Genomic DNA, 22252 nt, shown 5'->3' on the forward strand with positions numbered 1-22252 from the left:
ATAAGTTTGGCAGAAAATAAATGTAAACTTTATCAACGTTTTCTTTTTATTATCAGCCAGGAGAGAATACAATCTGGGTTTTAAATTAATTCTAACCCCTTAGTCTTGTTCTATTCTGTGGTGTGTTGGGGTGGGAATGTGTCCAAGAGGAGAGTCAACAGGTTGATCACAAAGCATGGCTCTATGGTTGGCATGAAGCTGGACTCACTGGTGACAGTTGCTGAGAGGAGATCATTGAACAAACTACTGTCCATCATGGATAATGACAGTCATCCTCTCAACACTGTCATTAGTGAGCAGAGAAGCAGATGGAATGCACTAATGCTCCTCCCATGATGCAACACTAATAGACTCAGGGAATCATTCATTCCTCGTGCTACAATTTCTCGTTCAAGACCTCCAGAGGGATCAATAAAGTTGATCTATTCATCTATCTATTAGACTTTGAGTTTGAGGTCAGGAGGAGTGTGAAGAGATGATGTTATTCTATGTTTTTATCCTTGTATGTCTTTGTGTTAGTTCCTTTGATCTATTCTCTTTTTTATTTGCACTTTGTTCTTGTTCTTTCCTTTATTGAACTTGCTGTTCCTTCTTGTCTGCTGTGTACTGGAAACCTAATTTCCAGAATGCGATCTCCAGAAGGAATAATAAAGTATATATCTAATCTAATCTAATCTAGAGAAAACCTAAACATTTTAACGTTACTGTTTAATTATTTGTTCTCTATAGCCTCACACCAATACAATAGAATCCATCAATCAAGTATAAACGAAAATAAAATTAATTTAAAGTCAAGTATAACTTGTTGATAAAGTAGTTCCACTGTAACAACTGTGTCGGCAAACACCGCCCCCTGCTGGCGTCTTCACTTCGCTGCAGCCTTCGACAGTAAAGCCGACGTGTCCCACTCTCGCGTTTAGCTCGAGCGGACAGATGGAAGCTCACACCACCGGCAATATGGAAGAAAACGCAGAAATGATAGAGAACCCTTTCGAGCAGTATATCGAGCCGCTTCGCCTACAGCTGGCGGACCAGGACCCCGCAATTGTCATCGCAATCATCGTCGCCATAGCAGTTGTTGTCATCACCTGCCGTAAGAAGTTCCCGTTACTGCTGGATGTAGCATTAGCTTAGCATTAGCTTAGCATCAACGCCAGGCCTCGTAAAAAGTTACACCTCCTCGCCTAGAGTTAAACGTCTACTATCATAAAATGTGTTTACCAGGCTTGTCGTTTAGTTTTTGTTTAAATTAAGAATAAAAATACGTATTTCACTTGAATGTCCTCAGTTAGCATGAAGCTAGTTGTGTAGCTAAAGGAGCTGTCATCACTTTAACAGTGTGCCCGGAAGTTTTAATAATATTTCCGCTTTCCCTCGCAGTTTTTCTGAAATATACTCTCACCAGCAAGAGTGTGAGGAGTGCTGTGCTGCTCGTGGGACTGTGTGATTCTGGGAAAACTCTTCTCTTCTGCAGGGTGAGTCGAATAGACGAGCAATGGACACAACAAAAAAAGAAGCATCATCATCTGTATGTTTTGTGTTTTGACAGCTGCTGACGGGAAGGTTCAGGCGGACTCAGACCTCCATCACAGACAGCAGTGCTCCATATAAAACCAAGAATGACAGGGTATAATAACACTTATAAATCATTTGTTTATGTTGAGTGGAAGTTAAAATTATAAACTAAAATATATATTTTTGTGTGTTAATACTGTCCTCAACAAATTATATAAACACTATTGGTGTCAGAATTCATAATACCTGTTTGTAATGCCATTTTTGATAGAATATGTTAAATAAGAATATGACAACAACATTATGTATCATAAGTTTGCTTCGTTTTTGCGCTTGATGGATCTACTGACTCCTTTAAGACGTTTTTATTTGTTCAGGCTTTTCCTTGATTTTCTGGAACTCCTGTTGTGTTCTCAGTTTTATCTTGCCCTTTAAAGTATATACTTTATTGAATATTGTTTTGATTGTTTAAGCGCTTTGTGACCCTGGTCTGGAAAAGCGCTATACAAATAACAATTACTTACTTACTTACTTGTGGTTTTAGAGCAACACTTGGACTCTGATTGACCTGCCGGGTCATGACAGCCTTCGCCCTCAATATTTGGACAAATTTAAATCAGCAGCCAGGTGACTATGTTCGTCTGATTGTTTAAAAACAAAAAAGATTTCCTTTGCTAACTAGCTGGTCTTCTCAGGGCCATCGTGTTTGTGGTGGACAGCGCCATTTTCCAGAAGGAAGTCAGAGACGTTGCCGAGTTCCTGTACGTCCTTCTGACAGACTCTTTGATCTCGAAAAACGCCCCAAACTTCGTGATTGCCTGCAACAAACAAGGTGAGAACCCTCGTCACTTTGGATCCAACTTAGACTTAACTGTTTTTGTCTCCGCAGACATCACCATGGCAAAATCTGCCAAACTGATTCAGCAGCAGCTGGAAAAAGAGCTGTAAGTAACATTTATTTAAGTCATGATTCAACCAATAATTTCCTTCAGTTTTTCAAAACGAAGTTACACACCGATGACATAGCCAAGTCTCAGAAGTGTCTCCGAGCTAGTCGACAAAATGAAGTCCTAAATATTTTGTCTGTCGAAAACTAATTGCATGAAAGGTGGTAACTCATCCTAACGACACAAATGGCCTGTCTGTGAATTGTTTAGTGCGCTGGGAGAAAGTGAGACGATTCAAAAACCACCAGAAGAAACTTCTCATTTGAGCTCATGTGGTTTAGAATCAACTAATCTCAGCCATGGATCTGGTTTTGTCATTTAAGATGACATATGCTGGATGAAGTTTCTCAATTTAGTTCATTTTGACTAATTTAGTTTTTCTTTACAGACAGACAAACGATGCTAATTGAGCTCTATTCTGATTCAACACAAACATGTAAACAATCCCACTACACGACCACATTTATCAAACATGTGTCTCTCTTGTTGCCGTTTTTAGGCCTCAGTTTTGAGGGGATACTGACCACCAGACCTCCAAATAACACTTTGTTTCTTCTTGTTGGTTTTTATAAAATCTCAAAGACTAGACTCGGCTGATGTAACTTTCTATATTTACATGTGAATGGACTAGTGTTTCACACACCAAGACTTAATTTCATGCCCTGTCAATTGATTCATTTTGCCATTGTCTTATTGAAACACTCGGTGACGGCGAGACGTTCCGTTGACAAAAGTCTCAGAAGACTAAACTATGTGGGTAGAGGAAAGATTATCAGGAACTTGAACTCATCTTAAAATGGATTGTGGAACACACCCCATGTTTAAACAAATCTTTCAACAACTTATGTGTCTGGAGGTTCTTTGAAGTAACGTATAGAGTTTTTCGTTCAAGATTTAACACGTCTATTCTGGGACCACGATCAATTTTGAGAAACCGCAGAGTAGCTTTAAATAAGTATCTATATATGTGACATATTTGTTTTCATCTCACAGCAACACGCTCCGAGTGACTCGCTCGGCTGCGCTCAGTGCTCAGGACGGCTCTGAGGCGGGGAGCGTGTTCCTGGGGAAGAAGGGAAAAGATTTTGAGTTCAGCCAGCTGCCGATGAAAGTGGAGTTCCTGGAGTGCAGCGCCCGCGGCAGCAAAGGAGAGGAGGGCGACGCCGACATGGAGGGCCTGGAGAGGAGCCTGGCCAAGCTGTGAACGTCAAGCTGACGAACGCTGGACAATCAAGACTCCCAAGTGAGGACTTCAGAATAGACTCGAAAAGCACAGCCGCTGGTGTTTTGATCAACTTCAGATTTTTCTCAACAAACTACATGATTTCATTTGAAACCTTCTGCGGGTTTTGGACCTTGAGCATCGCAGACGAATGTCAACATTTATTTTACAATCATGCAAACCATCTTTTTTTTCAGGCCTATTTAAAATAATATGAATCTTTTGAAGACTGGTCAGTGTGGTATGACTCAGATGTTCCAGATCAAATCAGATTAAGTTAATAAAGACATTTGTTTACATCGACCATACCTTCTTTGACTTGATCACAAAAGAACACTCTAAAATGTATAGATGAAACATATATTCATGTTTAAATGAATCGAACTCTTTGGCATTTGAGGAGGAAGAAAGTTCTTTAAGAGACTTTTGCAGGACAAACCATGAATCTGGAGTGTTTCATTTCTTACGTGCGAGTTAATGACCCTGTGGTGTTTAACTGGTGTATGAAGGTTAAAGTTTCTAATCTACAAAGACGCAGAGACTTTATGCTGAAAATGAAAGTGGTATTTTTTACAGCTTCTTTAATAACAAACTTGCGTCAGTCAACAAATGAAGGGATCACACAGGGATCAGTCATTTCCATAAAAAGCAGAAACACATTACTCAGTTCTTTGCCGTGTTACTCGGCTGTGTGAGTGGACTTACAGTTGAGTCAGGGGGTAGACGGTGAGAACGCTGCTCTGATCGGCAACAACCAAACTAGACTTGCCTTTGAGCAAAGCCGGACACAACCAGTTGATCTTGTCTCCGTGGCTGATTGTCAATTTAGGAGATGAAAAGTTCGGAGCTGCAGCCTCTTCTCCATCGTCCACCTCAGTCTGTGAGGTCGTCGGTTTTTCCCGAGACTTTGCTCTTCTCTTCTTGCGTTGACCTTCCGACCCTTGACCTTTACTCTTCCCCCCTGGCGTCAAGACCGGGTGCTTGCTCACGTCCCACAGACACACCTGTCCGTCATTCCCGCCAGTTGCCAGCCAATAAGGGTGGGAGAGGAAGTTGACAAAGTGCGCTTGAGAGGCTCCCTGACTGTGAGCCTTGATCGCCCCCTGCTGGTCCAGTTTGGAGCCGCTGCCGATCCGCATCAGGTGGACTCGTCCGTCTTCCGCCGCACAGCCGACTATGTTTCCGCAGGAAGACACGGAGACGCAGTGAGCCAATGGAGGGTTGAACAGCTGACCAGGACGCTGCTGCTGCTGCTGATCTTCTTCTTCTTCTGCTGCGTCCTGGAGGCTCAGGATCCAGAGTGGACGAGTCTTCTGCAGACCCCACAGCATCACCTACGGAGATCCATGATCAGTTTCAGACTCTCCTCTCAATGGAGCAACACAGTGAAAATGTTGATGAATATGCTGCATTTTTCCATTTGATCACATCGTAATTAATGTTTAAAGTATGATCAACTCGCTGAACGATCTCACCTGCATGTCCAGTCCAGCCGACACAAGGTTGTTGGGTCTCTGTGGTCGGAACGTCACAGACGAGCAGATGTTTGTGTGTCTGCGAAGAGTCCTGCACACTTTTCCTCCAGGAAGATCCAGAACCCTCACGGCTCCCGAGTCGTCGGCCACGGCCAGAGAAGAAGCGCTTTCATTCAAAGCGAGAGAATTGATCTCGTCCTCCCCGACATGCTCAAAGATCTCCACCGCCGTCTTCAAGTGACGAGGGTCCAGAACGCTGACGTTGTCTCCGTGTGCCACGTAAAGCGAACCAGGTGTGGCAGGTGAGAACGCCACACTGGTGACGTCGTCTTCAGCAGAGAGCGTGAGCCGGTCGATGATCGATCCTTCTTGACTCCATAGCGCCACCTCTCCGCCTTCACCCCCAGAAGCAAGGAGTCCATCAGAGTGAGGAGACACCCCGACACACAGCACAGACGAGGAGTGTACCTCGGACCACCTCACACCAGACATGCTGACCCTGCATGTGACAGACAGTTGTTAATCGATTTTCATGTTGTATCTTCAATACACATATTTAAAGTCACATCTTTGTGATTTTACAAGATATGTCACCAAGTTAAAGAACTTAAATGCACTTATACAGACGGTATCCGTAGAAAATACACATTTTATTAGCAGGACCTCGACAGTATAATTACTTAAAATATAAATGGACATTCAAAGTAGTAGCAGTCGTAAAGTTAACAAATATTTGTGACAATATACAATGAAATGAAAGAGGAAAAATGTCTTACAGTTCGTGAATTAGTAGCGAAATACTCCTCTACAACCTGACATTGCTTTTTTTTGACCACAAAACTTCCGAATTGTACTTGGCTAGCACAACAGCTAGCTTCCATGTGCCGAAGTCGCGTCGGAATGACGTGATCAACAAGCGCGCATACGTTCCTTCTAATGTGTAAATATAGTCATTTTTATTAGATAGAACTTTATTGATTATTAATTATTATTAGTTTTTATATATTATTTATTAAAGGCCAATATTCGTTTGTATTCACACAATCACAATCAAAAAACAAACAAATGAAAATGAAATGAAATAAATTGAAACTTAATATTTTTTCATATACATTTATAGAACAAATTAAACGTTAAAGTTAACTTTTACATCAATTTTTTAATTTAAATTTTTTAGATTATTACATACATTTAAACCGCTCCAAAGGCTAAACATATTCATACTTTTTAGAAAGTACAAGTTTAGTTTTTATGAAAGCACTTAGGAGATTGATAATGTTATAATGTTGTAACATATTTAATTGATCGATTAAAAGTAAATTGTTTGATATACATTTATTTCCGCATACACTTAAAAATAAAAATGAATCAAATAATGCTTTTATATAAAGTGTATTGATCTGATGTCCATTTTAAATATAATTTAGTTTAAACAGAATTGAATGAGCTCATGTGGACTTTTGTTCAAAAGGGATCTCGGTTTCACTGTAACTATAATTTTATTGAATCATTCTAAACAAATGTAGTTCTCAGGCACATGCCTAAAGGTAGATTTAGTGATAACCCAATTCTATATATTTGCTTGTGAAAGTCGTTGAAAAGATGATTGTATATAGAGTGAGCACATATGGATTTATAATTGTGCGGCTCAACCCCTCCGGTCCCCCACTGGTTCTTCCACAATGGCTCCCCTCAGCTGATTCATCCAAAGCCTCAGATCTGATGAGTGTGTTCCATTTCTGGGTCAGTGAGCAGCGTGTTACCCCCGTGAATAGAGAGCAGAGAGGACCCTTAACTGGGGACGTGCACACGGTTTCTCAAGCGCTGACATACACACACACACACTCACACACACCTGATGAACTCTACTGTAAGTACCCTCTAGGCTTCTCTTCTATCTCTTGGAGCTCTACATTGTTTTTTAAGATTACAACTGTTTTTGTGAGTCTCAAGGATACTCCAGTATCTATCTATCGCTGCAGGATTCCAGGAGAGAATGAGGACGCCGTACTTCCCAGCAAGGTCCGTCCTCTTCCACAAGGAGCCAAACGGGGTGACCTACAGAGTCCCGGCCTTGCTCTACCTGACCCGGTCCAACTCCTTTCTGGCATTTTGCGAGGAGAGGCTCAGTCCATCCGACTCTGAGGCTCACCTGCTCGTCATGAGGAAAGGAACGTTCTACAGGAACTACGTGGAGGTCAGAAGGTCACCGTGAGACTTGAGAAAAATCATCTTCTGAGCATCATGTTTGTAAAGAATAGTTTTATCCAGTAGAGCAGCAGACCAGGACATCAAGGTTCAAGAACTCTTTGTACCCGTCAGAGTCATATTTAATCAAGTTTTTATTTGTCAAATATACTATATGTACGACATACAGCACAGATGACATTGCAGTCCTCTCAAAGAAAAAAAGTAAACATCTAAAGGTAGAAATGATGTTGAACAGTAAACCGGACATAAAATAAACAATCTACAAGACTTAAATTATTTAATTATTTAATTAAATTAAAATGTATTTAATCAATTGATTTTTTCATGTTAACATGCCCACTTCAATGTAATTTTGCTTATTTTATTGTATTTTTTATATCTAATTAAATTAAATTTACATTGATTTCATTCTTTTTTTTTATTCTATACTGTCATCAAAACCAAATATTTGTGTTGCCTTTACAACATTGGAAATACGCCTTTTCTAAATCTAATATTAATGTTACAATTTTAAACTTATCGATAAAGTACTATAGTAAGTCAAAAACAATACACATTTAAAAATACCTACAAATTTAAAAGCTCTAAAAGGCCAGGACATAAGACCAACACAGGAGTCCCTATATCTATTAAAAATAGTTTTGAAGTAACAATGTGTGAAATAAAAAAGTTTTTTTTTATTGTGAATATTGCTACATATTATCTGATTTGAGTACTTTGTTCTGATTGGTCGAAGCCATCTGTTTAAGTCTGGTTCTTGAGGTTTCTTCCTTCAGATGTCACATTACAAATAAAAATAAATTCAAATAACATATTATATAGTTTAAATTGTATATTTAAACTGTCCTAAATAACATGAAATATATATATATTTTTTAATACAGAATTATTTTCTTTCTTTCTTTATGTTCTCAGTGGTCGGACATGCGTGTCGTGGCCTCGGCGTTCCTGCCGGGTCACCGCTCCATGAACCCGTGTCCGGTCTACGACGAGTTCACCGGCACCCTCTTCCTGTTCTTCATCGCTGTGCTGGGTCAAACCTCGGAGTCCTTCCAGCTGGTCACCGGGAAGAATCTGACTCGCCTCTGCTTCGTCTCCAGCGTCGACGACGGCGACACGTGGAGTCCGGTCACCGACCTCACCAAGAGGGTCATCGGAGACACCATCCAAGGTCAGCAGATGTTCAAAGACGAACACGTTCTTTTATGTCGTCGGCTCTTCGAATCATTCGACGCCTCATTTGTCTGCACAGACTGGGCCACCTTTGCTCTCGGACCCGGTCACGGGATCCAGCTCAAGTCGGGTCGCCTGCTGGTCCCGGCCTACGCCTACCACATCGAGTGCAGGGAGTGCTTCGGGCAGCTGTGCCAGACCGCCCCCCGAGCCTTCTGCTTCCACAGCGACACTCACGGGCGGACCTGGAGTTTCGGGGAGCCGGTCCCGGGACCCGAGAGCGTGGAGTGTCAGATGGTGTCCGTGGACGAGGAGGACGGCACCAACGTGTTGTACTGCAACGCCCGCAGCCGGCTGGGCTTCAGAGTCCAGGCTCTGAGCTCGGACGACGGCGCTGCGTTCCAGGAGGGTCAGCTGGTGCAGCGGCTGGTGGAGCCCAGGAACGGTTGTCATGGGAGTGTCGTGGGATTCCCCTCGCCGCTGCATCAGAACCAGGCCCATCAGGCGGGGACCAAACAGCGCCACTGGACGTCCAGCACCTCCGCCTTTCCCACACACCGCACCTCCCCTGATTTCCTCACCCCGACCTGGGTGGTCTACTCCCACCCAACGCTAACAAGTGCTCGGAAGGATCTGGGCATCTTCCTCAGCATCTTCCCCAGAGATCCGGACAGCTGGCGCGGCCCCTGGGTCATCTTCGAGGGCCCGAGCGCCTACTCCGACCTGGCCTACCTGGAGCTGCCCTCCTCACCCGGGGCGCCCCCCGCGGTGGCCTTCGCCTGTCTGTTCGAATGCGGCACCGCCAGCGCCTACGATGAAATCTGCTTCAGCATCTTCACGCTTTACGAGCTCATCGATAATCTCCCGCGAGACCAGCAGCCAAGACACCCGCCGGAGACACGAGGACGGTCCAGTGTCAAGCAGAAGAGGAGCAAGCTGAGTGCTCTGTGCTGCGTCCTCAACTAGAACCTCTGAAGAAGCATTTCATGTTTCTTTTTAGAGTACACATATTTTTTAAACATTTCGTATCAGAACACACACCAGTTATCCAGCAAACTTTCAGCTAATAATTCTGACAATAGACTCTTCTTTAAAGCTCTTAATAACTTATGTGAACTGTTGTTATCGGACACAGACATTGCATCAGAATCACCCAAATATTTGAACTTATTTTTACTTAAACAGATTTATATAACCTCTTATTTTAAAACAGATATTTGACTATAAAGTCATGTTAGCATTTAGCATAAGTTTCAAGAAAACTAGCTGTAATGCGTAGAATTGCACTAACTATAGTGGTATCAGGTCAAGAAAAGTCACCGTCAGTGAGTGTAGTTTCATGTGGAGAAATATCGCCACAGATAAGTTTGTCTGCACTGAAGATGTGGGAAAAGAAGTACAGAGAAGGTGAGAAGTTGAGAAGGTTTGGGAAAGTATGACGCCACGAGCATCTGAGAAGTGTGTGAGGGCAGCGAGGCAGTGGTAGCTGCCGAAAGAAATAACACAGGGATTCAAGGTGAGAGTAAGATTAGATTAAGATCAGCCTCTCGGTGACTGTAATCGTGAAGGACAGACAAGGTGAGGGAGGCGTCTCGGCGGACCATGATGTTTGCTGATGAATAGTCATTTGAAAGTGGTGAGGAAAGTGAAAAGATGGTGAGGTTTTCTTAGGAAGTGCAGCGGAAGAATGATGGATATCGAGTAAGAGAAGGAAGACAACCATTGTTATGCACTACAGTTCTGTTAATTATCTTTACAAGAATATTGTTTGTTCAGTGACGGTGCTACAAAACTAGACTTAATTTAGGAATTCAAATGAAGGAAAGTATGTAACCACGCAACCGGTTATTTTAATTAAAAAAAAACCAACATAGTAGTTGTTTAGACTAACAAGCCCTCATCAGTCAGCTGGTGCACCAGCGTTCAAGGCAAAAGCAGGAACAGCTGTGTTGGTGACGAGGCCGAGATAAAGTTTGTTTTTTAAGGGGGAAAAAAAGGAAAAAGCACAGGATCTGGACTTCCTCTCCCTCCTCCACTATTGCATAACTGGAGTCAAGCAGCAGGGTCAGTCCTCCGCCTGCAGACCCACTGACTTGTCGCTCCTTCCTGTCGAGCAGAATGACTTTGTGGCTCGTGTTTGTTGTGCTGGCGTTCGCTACGGCCGCGGAGACCGGGACGGACAACAACTCCACGGAGCCCCCGGATCCATCCGACGGCCCCGTCATCGTCGACCAGGTAAGAGAAAATAAACCGGGTATTTACTGAGTCATGATTACATCGGTACAAAATCCATCAGTCAAAACTTTCAATCGTTCCTCATCATCTCTTCCAGCAGATAATCGCTAATAAATAGAGTTCTGGCAAAGTAAGGACTTCATAAATTACTGACGGGCAAGAGTTTAAAAATCCTGAGAAGCTTCGTGAGGATCAGTTCTTCCACTTGTTCTTCTTGACGGGCAGCTGACCTGTCGCTTCCAAGTACTTGTGGATCAGTTCTTCCTGTACACTCGGCAGACAAGGCTGGTACCTGCTGTAGTCCATCGTGTACTCGCCTTTGCCCTGGAAATAAATGCAACCCACGATCAGAAGATGTGACGACCTGATTTTAAGGTCCAATGTTATCATTTTTTGGGGCCTTTAAATGTAGAAAGGTGTCGTCAACTACGGCTCTTTACACCAAAACCAACATTTTCCACTTTCCTCTTTGTGCTGGTTCTGATGCTTGAGTAGTTAAATTTGACAAGAACCAATGACATCACACTATGGAAGTAGATTAATGACATCACCTTAATTTTGATAATGAAACTGTTATTTTACTGTTAAGTATTCAATTCCAAAATGTTGAAAGGTTCAATTACTTTTTATTGAATCATTGAATTTAACAATCTGTATATTGAAAGGTTGCATTTTCTTCTCTTTTAGAAAAATATCAAATCATTTAAACGTTACATTTTCTCTCCCTTTTTAATAGTTTGATATTCAAATTCCAATAATTTAAAGATAAATGTTCTAAAAATCAACATTTTATAATGTATAGCCTTTTATAGTAGTGCCATCATTGTATATTTAATTGAAAAGGTTAAACTGTGTAAAATTATAATATATTTTTTTAAAGAAGTATAACTTTTTAAATAAATAAAAAAATCAATCTTTTAATATACGGTTATTGATTACATTTAGAGTTCAGATTCACTTACTTCAGTGTTTGAGCGAAGTTCTGTTGAGTAGCCGAACATGTCGTTCAGTGGGATCTGTCGAGGAAAGTAAGTTAAATCCTGAGGATGGTAAACGTCTCTGTGTGTTCGTGACTCACGTCAGCGTAGAGGGTGAAGAATCCTTCGGTGCCATCTTGTCCGGTGATGACTCCGTGGCGACGGTTGACGATGGAGATCACCGTCCCCTGGAATTCTTGAGGCGCCACGATTTCCACCAACATGATGGGCTCCAGGATGATGTTTTCTGCTTTCTCGATGGCTGCGGAGGACGGGTGATGTCAGCGGGTGTTTTATGGTCACAGTGAGGGATTGACGACACTCACCCTGCTTTAGAGCGCCCTCTCCTGCCCGGATGAAGGAGATCTCATTGGAGTCCACTATGTGACTCGCTCCGTCTTCTAATACAAATCGAATTCCGGAAATCATGTGGCCGCTGAGCGGTCCTTTTTCACAGGCTTCTCTGAAACCCTGAGCATGATGGGAAATGATGCTTAATGTTCCGATTCTTCATTATAAAGACAATTCCAACAAACCTTCTCGACGGCAGGGACAAACTGTTTGGGGATGTTGGTTCCCATAGTCCGGTCTTCAAACTCTATTTTGGTGAAACTTTCCTCTTCCAGAGGCTCCAGGGTGCCGATGACTTTACCGTATTGACCAGAACCTCCAGACTGCTTCTTATGAGTGAACTCAAATCTGGAAGAAGATTAAACAAATGATGCTAACAAATATTTATTTTTTTTACCTTTATGAAAAGAATGTATTACGAGAAAACTAAACTTTATCTTTGCCTTAAAATGAATAGAAATAAATAAGAAAAGAAAGCTACTTGAATTCTAAAATACTATTATATATATAAATTAGTGTAATTTTCTATCATAAATCTTTGGCCATCTTGATTTAAAAGCATTGAGAAATGGAAGTAACAAGTAAATATGTTACAAATGATTTACTTCTTAAAGTGACAACGAGTTCAGAGGTCGCAGCTGTCTCTTTAAGAAGGGGCGTGGCCAAACTGAAATACGGAAGTAGCTCTGATTCAGCAACAGTGGACTTTCCACGGGGAGTGTCAGTGACCAAGTTCAGCTTCAGATCGCTTTAAATTGAAAAGATTCTGCTGCCTAACCCTTCATACATGTTGTACAACTGTTTCCGATATATTTATAACTGAGCCTTTTCTCCCTGATCTTATCTGGACCGAGGGGCTCCACCCTGTTGTCACCTGAGGGTCAAAGTTCTTCTCTCTTCTCTGAACAGCAGAACACGACTGTAGAGGTTCTGGAAGAGGATGTGATGGCGACCGGGGAGCTGAACCCAAATCACTATCCAGCTCAGAGAGCAGCTAAGGTGGTGGAGCATCACCTCAACACCCGCTATGGTTCCCCCTATAAGGTGTTCGGCCTCAAGACAGTCTACAGCGGGAACGCAGAGGTCAGAGTTCATCTATACCTGCAACTGACCTGAAAGATTCCTAATGAAGTTCTCTAATGCAGGACGTGGGAACTTCTGGGAGGAAATACAAGCTGGAGCTTTCGGTGCAGGAGCACATCAGTAATGTAAGAACAAGTCGACTGTTCAAATCCTTTTTTTTCCTTCCCGCCAGTATATGTAGTTCTTTCATAAAGAACATTATGGTAAACTGTTTAAAATGATCATGATTTGAAGTTTAGGATTTTTTTTCTTCTTTTTACATAAAGTAGTCCTTATTTAAAAAAAGTTTTAAATAAAAAATGGTTTATACGTTTTACCTGAATACATCATTGTATTTATTGGTGTCATTCGTGGTTTCCTACATATTTATTATATTATTAATCATACCCTTATTAATCACAAATCTAGTCTTGCATCAGATGATGTGCTATGAAAATGTATTGAAAGTTATCAAATAAATGTTATTTAGAAAGCTGTTCACTGTGACACATTAAAATAAACTAGTAATGCAACTGAAATAGAAGTCAATGGTGAAGTCAACATGACCTGAACAAGTGAATAAATTCATAAATGAATGATAAAAAGGGATTCAAACAGTAAGCAACTATAGTACCAGTATAGTATAAAGTTTGTCGTTTAATATCAGTGTCGTACACTAAACTGGTACAACTAGATTTGTCCAGAGTGATTGAATGGAGGCTTTAGAGGATTTTCATGTTGCAACATTGACTCATTGGACTGCCTGGTACCAGCAGGACTACGCCTTGTCTACACACCTCCTTCTTCTTATCTTTGAAGTTTGCATATTTCCTCTAGTCCTCGGCAAAATGCTCTGCAGAGCTGTTCTTCCCCAGTGAGAGAGGTCAAAGTGCTCCTAAAGTTGAGGTCACGCTGGAGGATGTGCTACAAATCAACACATCGGCAGAGGAGGAGGCTCTGTACCAGAAATACAAGCAGAGCGCAGAACGACTGTCCACTGAACATTTACCTGGTATAAACCCGTGTCCCGTCACACCAAGCTTAACATCGTCTGATCTCTCCAACCTTCTGCTCAACAGATAGCCACGGCCACATGGAGCCGGACATGAAGCCCTTCTGGCACCTGGGTAGAGTGGCGTCCAGCTTCGTGATGCTCAATGAATCCACGGAGGAGACTCTGTACAACATGGCTCAGGTGGCCAACGTCACACAGCTGGTGAGAGCATTTCTCCTCACGTCTGTGCTCTTGTATCTTCAACCTCCAGCGCTTTAACCAGCCGATTATTCAATGTTTAAAAACATTTAATTAATTTATCCATCAAAAATAAGACGTGCCCTCCTCTAGAATGGAATGCTAAAAACACTTTTGTTTTGACAAACGTTTCTTTCCTTAAAATAAGTTCCCATGATTGTTTCATCCTGACTAACATCCAACTATAGATCTCTCTGTTATGGATGACTATTTATTATTATTATTTGTGATTACACTGGCTGAACAGCCGAGTGAAAACACTTTGCAGCTAATGGTCAGGCTCCTCCTTACATCAGTGATCTGATACAGCCTTACACACCAGCTCAGGCTCTGAGGTCTGTGGATCAGGATCTACTGATGGTTCCTGAACACGGTTCAGGACCAGAGGAGAGAAATCCTTCCAGACTGTTGCTCCTAAGCTTTGGAACGATCTTCCTCTCTCTCTGTGTTTGATGATCTACTGACTCCTTCAAGAAACATCTTAAGACATTTTTTGATTTTCCTTGATTTTCTGAGACTCATTTGTTTTTCGTATGCGTCTTATGTCTTGGCCTTTTGAAGTATATATTTTATTGGTTATTTTTTGATAGTTTAAGCACTTTGTGACCCTGGTATTGAAAAACTACTAATTACTTACAAATGTGCAGACATGTTTTTACATTGTCATTTTTAATTATAGTCCTTTTATGTTTAACATTTAAATTAAGTGTGTATATAATGACATTTAAAAGAATGTATAATTGACATTAAAATATTTACCGCGTTTTTTGGTTACAATTAAACTTCCAACCACTAGATGGAAGCAGTCATTATGTCCTCCCCAGTTTAGGACTCAATGTAAGATCCAAGCAATAACTGAGCATGAGAGGATGCTCAGCAGCTTTTAAAGCTGATGTTTGGATGCATTTTGGTTTTAAAACAAATAAAAGCAATTACCGATTCAGCAAGTTCATGAAGAACTACAAATCTATATTCTTCCTACAGTATCGCAATATAGTGTATTATTGCCCCTGTATAGTGACACGCTTCGTATCACCAGATCCTTGCTAATGGAGACTATTGCCGACCTTGCAGAAGAGTTTTATATCTCATTTAACCTCTGGAAACGTATTATTGTTCATCTTACTTTACATGTTTGCAGGAGGAAACTGAGAACGAGCAGCTTCAGTTCGACTACCACGTGCTACTGCACGACATGGTTTCACAGGCAAGATGCTTTCTACTACTTTTTGCTGATGACATTGATACCGATTTTTGGCTGTAAACACGCTCCTTAAACTATTGTCATTTTGCAGGAAATAATCCACTGGAAGTTGCTGGTCACGTGGTCGCCTGCAGAGGGCGTTAAAGTGCCACAGATGAAAAAGCTGCCTCACTGCTGTCATTGAGACTCATTCTGTGATATTATATGAACACACCTACATGTCTTCTGTTCAGACCATAGTTCACATGTTCAGATCAATAAACGGTTCATCTTAACGACGGTGTGAACGTCACGATGGTACTCACTGTACAGGGTTTCTGATGCTCTCTCTGAAAGACACTTTAGGTTTTCCCAACACAGAGGGGCAGCTGTACTCGCGCTCCATCCTCTGGAAATACAAAGCCATCATATTTAGTAAACACAGAGGTTATATGATTACATTTAGGGTCGTGTACCTGGGAATAGATTTCCAGATGGAGTTCTCCCATCCCAGATATCACCGTTTCTTTGCTTTCCGTGTCGAAGTGAACTCTGAATGTGGGATCCTCTCGAGTGAAACGGTTGATTCCTTTTGAGAATTTGTCCATGTCGTTCTGGTCAAAACACAACAATGTTAGGCGTCAACAGGCGACGTCCTTGTTTATGAGTCGGTACCTTGTGGGTGGGTTTCATCGTCATGGAGATGACGGGTTCTGGGACGTGGATCGACTCCTGCGGGACAAAAGGAGATGGATATTTAAAATGATACGTACTTATGCAACAAGTGCTTTATTCAATAAGCAAGCGTCTCACCATAGAGAGGTTATTGTTGTTCTTCGAGGTGAAGGTGTCTCCGCTCGCACAGTCGATTCCAAACAGAGCACAAATGTCTCCGGCGAACACTTCATCCACATCCTGAACGAGGGCAAGAAAACGGTCATATTGTAGGTCAGAGGAGAACGCACTTTTGAAAGAAGACCAGAGTTCCTACAGCTATACCCTCCACCACTGCATATGTATTTATGGAAGCCAGGGAGGTCGTTCACCTTGACCCAGAGACAACACAAAGGCTACTACAAACACATTTGTTTTCTGACCTAAGATAACACCAGAGATGACAAGGGTTAAAGAAAGTTTAATTCAAGATTTTAAATGGAATTTAAAATTTAATTCAAGACAACTTCAAACCACCAAGATGAAAATTAAACACTTATAATATATATTGCATAGTTTTAGGGACATCGTTTTACCCAAAGGTTTATTTTGATATACATTTAAAATATGTTTTTAGTCTACTGAAAAACTTTAACATTATGTTGACTTAGAAAATGTCCTGGACCATCCATTTCTTTTTAATAAATAGATTTTAACAGATGTTGTTGGATTTCAAATCAACATCAAATCTTACTTTTATTTGTTCACCAAGATTTTGATTTGATGCCCATTGAGGCTTTATTTATATATTGGTGAATGTAATGCCTTTTAATATTTCCGACGATCCACAGGAACCCTGAAGACTTGTGTTGCTTGATAAACGACACAGAGATGTTCTGCTCTCACCTCCATCTGGTCGGCATGGAGACGCACCAGCCTCTGCACTCTGGTCCTCTTGTTTGTTCGTGTGTTGTAGATGTAGTCGCCCTTCTTCATGAAGCCCTGGTACACTCGCACATACGTCAGCTGACCAAACTTGCCGGCCTTGTAAAAGAAGCGTACAGGTTGATTCAATAATTACATTTAATAAATCATTCATATTATGGCAATCCATTTCTCTAGTCTATACTTTATATGTATATATATATATTTTTACTATTATTATACTATTAAATATTTTATATTTAATTTGAGTCAACACCTTCAATTTCGTTGTACCTTAGAAAACAGTGGCAATGACAATAAAGACCAATCTAAACTACCTGATCTAACATCTAAAATGCACAACAATTGAAATGAACGTCATGATTATCAATTTACTCGAATGACCGTTATTAACGTCATCACAGTGAGACAATGTTTGAGAGCAAATGTATTTCATTGTACCTCCAGTTTGAAGGCCAGTCCGACAAATGGGTTCTCATTATCCCTGGCAGGATTCATCTCCAACTTTGATGATTTCCTGGAATCCGTTAAAAGACGAAAATAAACTTTAGAACAAAACCTTTTATATTTTCGAGTATTTGGGAAAATAATATGCCTTTCTTTCAACACTTACTCAGAATTTAAGATGGCATAATTTTTTACTTCTGTAGGGTTCGGCAGGAAATCCAGAACAGCGTCAAGCAGAGGCTGAACGCCCTTGTTCTTGAGCGCCGTGCCCACCAGCACTGGGGAGAAAAGGCGCTGCACAGTGGCTCGGCGGATCGCAGCCTGAGGATGGAAGAAGAGATTAAATAAATATGGAACTGAACGCTCTTACTTTTTAGTGAACAAGTATACAACATAACCACTCATTGATTTGAGATTCCGTTTTTACTACGAAAAAAACACAGCTTCATCCCCCGGCAACAAGAAGTTACAGTGAGTTATTGGCAGAGTGAGTAGATCAAACATTGATTGATAGTTATATTAAAAAGCCACGGTAACCATAACGTCAGCAAAAAAACGGTAAACATTTATACCTGTAACCGTTGCATCCCTATATGAGAATCGCATGTCATATTGCGTGTTGCACTGGTGACCTTGCTCAAGGGCAAACAATGAGATTACTGGAGTTCATAGGTGAGAATCCCGAGATCATTTGGCTTAATGCTAATCAAAGGCAATCGCTAAATATTGTGCATCATGATTTATTATGGTAAAATAAAATAATTATTTCTGACGCCTGAAAAACAATAATTTCCGTTTCTTTTCTACGGGAAACATACCTTTAAATCGTCGTTGGTTGGAACCTTCTCCTCCAGGAACATCTCCCCTAAAGCCTCGTCAACATTAGCCACACACTCCACCAGCTCCTGCCTCCGCTCTGCAGCTTCTGCTCGGAATTCTGCTGGAATCTCGTCATAGCGAATGACCTCGCTGCAGGATGAATGAAGTTTATGATAGTGAGAACGACATCAAATAAATTAAAAATAAAAAAACAAGATATAGAAGAGTAGCAAAATACAATCACGTACCCAAACGGTCCTTCAAAATAAATACTCCGCTCCTCTATGAGGTCGATGACGCCGCGCATGTTGCCCTCCAGACCGATGGGGATGTTCACAAAAGCCGAGTTGTGGTTCAGTTTGGATCTGATGACACAAAAAGTCATGTATAAATGTTTCAAAGCTAATCACGGACGGTCAGGCATGTTTTCATTTCACTTATTCACAGACCCACCTGAGCTGCTGCAGGGATCTAACCGGGTTGGCACCCGAGCGGTCCAGTTTGTTGATGAAGGTGAGGAAGGGGACATTGTAGCGTTTCATCTGTCGGTTCACAGTCATGGTCTGACACTGGACTCCTCCCACTGCACACACGACCAACACGGCTCCGTCCAGGACTCGGAGAGCTCGCTCCACTTCTATGGTGAAGTCAACGTGACCTGAAGGATATACGGGAGTGAATAAACATAGAAAACAAAAAATAAAAGAATACACTAACACAATAAGTTATAAGAAGGCTTGAAAATCTAAAACAAAGATCAGATTTTCAGAAAAACAGTTGCAGAAATAACTGTGAGCTTAAGCAAATACGTACAAAACTGGACTTGTGACTTGTGTTAAATCAATAATTCGACTGTTGTTAAATAAACGGTTGTCAGTTGAATTTTCTGTCGAAGTCAGTGAAAATTGGGTTACTTCAACTTTTGATTCATCTCTTAACAAATTATTAATTGATCTAATGATTCTTACAATTAAATTCTAATATGAATGGAGCGAAAATACTGATACAATTCAGCCAATAGAAAAACTATTCAACCTCTGATATAGAAAATCACTACACATAAATGATAATCCTCAGATATGGTTCCAGATTACGTATCACAGAAAACAACAGATAACTTTAAGGTGGTACATTAAAGGTTGAAAGGTGCCTTCTTTAGACTTTGTCTACAATGACTTAGAAATGTTATAGAATGCATCATGCACACAAGACAGTAGAATGACTATCATTTTATATACATTTTACTACAACAATAATGCGTCTTACTGCAAAACGTGGGTGTGTATTTCAATGCATTTGTGTACACCAACAGTACCTGGCGTGTCAATGATATTAATGTTGTGGTCTTTCCATACGGTGTAAGTAGCAGCTGACTGGATGGTGATCCCCCTCTGTCTCTCCAGCTCCATGGAGTCCATCGTGGCTCCAACTCCATCTTTGCCTTTCACCTGCAGAAACAAACACATTAACAAACACAATCCAAGATATATTCCACAGCTGGAGCAGACCTCGTGGATCTCTGCTATCCTGCCGGTGTAGTACAGGACCCTCTCGGTCAGGGTGGTCTTCCCCGAGTCGATGTGAGCCGAGATACCGAAGTTACGAATCCTCTCGTTGGGGAAGAACCCAGAGGAACACGAGCGACAGCTGTCAATGAGCACCTGAAATAAAACATTAAAGCGGAGTCAGAAGGATGGAGGAGCTTCATTGAATGTTATATAACCTCACCTTTTTAAGAGTGACGCTCCCTGGAGCCAAAATATGCTTCTTGGCCAGGGAAAGACCAACGCTCAGAACCCTCATGATGTTTGTAGCTCGGCCGGGCACTACTTGCAGAAGTCTTGATGTTAAAACAACCCCCAAACCACCCGGTGAATGTCACGCCGAAGCCCTGTGGTTGTGAAACCAGTTCCGGGTCGACGGAAGCTCACAAGGGTCAAGCAAAGACGTATTCGCCATTTATTCTACATATTATGTTTTGGACTTATTTCCATTTCAGAACAAAGTACCAAATTGTATTGAGATGATAAACTGAAAATACATTAATGTTAAAATTAAATAAATGGTTTAGAAAATATTTACCATTCTACTACCTGCCACGAGGGGCGCTGTGTTAACACGCTCTGAACAGTGGGACATTGATGAATATATATATTTAACACAATATACTATTGTATATCTTTGGGCAGCTAGAACAATAAAAAAAAAGTCGTAATGAAATTGAAAAATGTTTTCTTACCTTTTTTACATTTTTTAGAGTTTTAATGTATTAATTTGTAGATTATAATTATATTATTAATGTTGTTTTTATGCTGTTACACTGCGATCCTCACTAGGCATCAACACGTATTTAAATCAATTACTAGTGAATGGCTTGGCAATTTAAAAAAAACACTCCCGAATGATGTCATATTTTCCACTTCATAATTGCATAATAGTACTAGTGGCTCAATTCTTTTGTGTCTCTCTGACAGCGCATCCGGTACAGGAAGTGACTTTTAGTAATAGTTCCCCTCAAATGTAATGTCCTAATTTTTGATTTGACTTTTTCCATTCCCACAACATATGCAGAAGTGATCACTCGTGGTCAATATTTGTTACTTAATATTGTTTTCCATCAGCTTGTTTTGCAAATTTGTCAATTGATCATATATAGATTAATAATATTGTATTCATGATGGAAGACAAATGCTCACTGATTGTCAAAAACATATGAACTTACAGTACATATATGGAATAAACCTTAAGTATAAGTTGGTATTTAACACTTTTTCCATGCAGCATTCATAACACCTATTGTACAACAAATAAACAAATATGAATATTAAAGATAATATTAATCGAATAAATGTAATCTTCATTTATCTTAAGGTCAAAGGGTGCATTTCTTCAGAATTGATTCACAAATATTAATCTAAAAAAGTAGTCTATTATTTAAAAAAAAAAGACTTATGTGCACAGATGAATAAACCACCACAAAACAGTTCTCAATGTATTATTTATATTTTATGGATACACTGGCCGTATAAACAATCTTATAGTCAAGGTTAATCAGATCTTTTTTTTAAATGTCCATCCATCCATCCATCCATCCATCCATCCATCCATCCATCCATCCATCCATCCATCCATCCATCCATCCATCCATCCATCCATCCATCCATCCATCCATCCATCCATCCATCCATCCATCCATCCATGCATCCATCCATCCATCCATCCATCCATCCATCCATCCATCCATCCATCCATCCATCCATCCATCCATCCATCCATCCATCCATCCATCCATCCATCCATCCATCCATCCATAAGGTCAGAGAAAAACAGTTTGAAGTGGAACATGTAGAAAATGTATCTGAAACAACACTATCATTATTGTATTGACTGCAAATATAACTTAAATATGTATTGACGTTTAATATAATTTGAGTGATTATTGAGATCATATAAATATTAAATTCTCGTATTTGAGTTAATTTTGCTGACCTTTACATATTTATTTTTGTTTAATTTTGGTTTGAAGGCCCCTGAAGAGTTTTAATTGCCTTAAAAAAATATTTAAAACTGGCCACTAGGGCAGGGGTGTCAAACTGGTTTTCACCAGGGGCCACATCATCATAATGGCTGCACTCAAAGGACCGGATGTAACTTATAAATGTAACTAAATGTAAGCTAATGTAAAATAAATGTAACTACTCCTTAATGTTAAATGACTTTGAATGTATTACTTGAGAGAGGGGCATAACTACTGTAATACCAACAATTGTGAGCTGCTAAAAAC

The 22252-nt window shown here is 40.7% G+C and overlaps 5 protein-coding genes across 9 annotated transcripts; 3 read left to right on the plus strand and 2 right to left on the minus strand.

Annotated features, from left to right (window-relative positions):
* Positions 1-733: 733 nt before the first annotated feature.
* Positions 734-3981, plus strand: srprb (SRP receptor subunit beta). The gene is made up of 7 exons (XM_087795418.1): positions 734-1093; positions 1381-1475; positions 1550-1627; positions 2060-2142; positions 2211-2347; positions 2405-2459; positions 3456-3981. Exons 1-7 carry the CDS (start codon positions 934-936, stop codon positions 3664-3666), a joined length of 819 nt encoding a protein of 272 aa, XP_087651544.1. The 5' UTR covers positions 734-933; the 3' UTR covers positions 3667-3981.
* Positions 3982-4245: 264 nt separating this feature from the next.
* On the minus strand, positions 4246-6045 carry wdr53 (WD repeat domain 53). The gene is made up of 3 exons (XM_087795643.1): positions 5936-6045; positions 5160-5658; positions 4246-5018 (listed from the first exon to the last, which is right to left on the minus strand). Exons 2-3 carry the CDS (start codon positions 5649-5651, stop codon positions 4386-4388), a joined length of 1125 nt encoding a protein of 374 aa, XP_087651769.1. The 5' UTR covers positions 5652-5658; positions 5936-6045; the 3' UTR covers positions 4246-4385.
* Positions 6046-6791: 746 nt separating this feature from the next.
* neu4 (sialidase 4) lies at positions 6792-9509 on the plus strand. Its single transcript, XM_087795653.1, has 4 exons — positions 6792-7018; positions 7137-7356; positions 8286-8541; positions 8623-9509. Exons 1-4 carry the CDS (start codon positions 6882-6884, stop codon positions 9507-9509), a joined length of 1500 nt encoding a protein of 499 aa, XP_087651779.1. The 5' UTR covers positions 6792-6881.
* An 864-nt stretch (positions 9510-10373) lies between these two features.
* On the plus strand, positions 10374-15899 carry lxn (latexin). Of its 5 annotated transcripts, none has more exons than XM_087795661.1 (7): positions 10374-10738; positions 12961-13189; positions 13252-13314; positions 14006-14180; positions 14248-14384; positions 15565-15627; positions 15716-15899. In XM_087795661.1, exons 1-7 carry the CDS (start codon positions 10662-10664, stop codon positions 15806-15808), a joined length of 837 nt encoding a protein of 278 aa, XP_087651787.1. In that variant the 5' UTR covers positions 10374-10661; the 3' UTR covers positions 15809-15899. The 5 variants fall into 5 exon arrangements, with proteins under 5 accessions (XP_087651787.1, XP_087651785.1, XP_087651784.1 ...); XM_087795659.1 differs by having other exon boundaries at positions 10375-10778; positions 13016-13189; XM_087795658.1 differs by having other exon boundaries at positions 10375-10778; positions 13019-13189; positions 15562-15627.
* On the minus strand, positions 10785-20351 carry gfm1 (G elongation factor, mitochondrial 1). The gene is made up of 18 exons (XM_087795655.1): positions 20197-20351; positions 19977-20129; positions 19784-19916; positions 18922-19126; positions 18717-18833; positions 18468-18618; positions 17816-17970; positions 17644-17719; positions 17164-17301; positions 16417-16518; positions 16279-16335; positions 16080-16217; positions 15930-16012; positions 12292-12454; positions 12082-12226; positions 11857-12017; positions 11741-11794; positions 10785-11102 (listed from the first exon to the last, which is right to left on the minus strand). Exons 1-18 carry the CDS (start codon positions 20269-20271, stop codon positions 10971-10973), a joined length of 2238 nt encoding a protein of 745 aa, XP_087651781.1. The 5' UTR covers positions 20272-20351; the 3' UTR covers positions 10785-10970.
* Between the last annotated feature and the right edge of the window lie 1901 nt (positions 20352-22252).

This window comes from Callionymus lyra, chromosome 7 (genome assembly GCF_982586985.1).
Source record: "Callionymus lyra chromosome 7, fCalLyr1.hap1.1, whole genome shotgun sequence".
Taxonomy (NCBI): domain Eukaryota; kingdom Metazoa; phylum Chordata; class Actinopteri; order Syngnathiformes; family Callionymidae; genus Callionymus; species Callionymus lyra.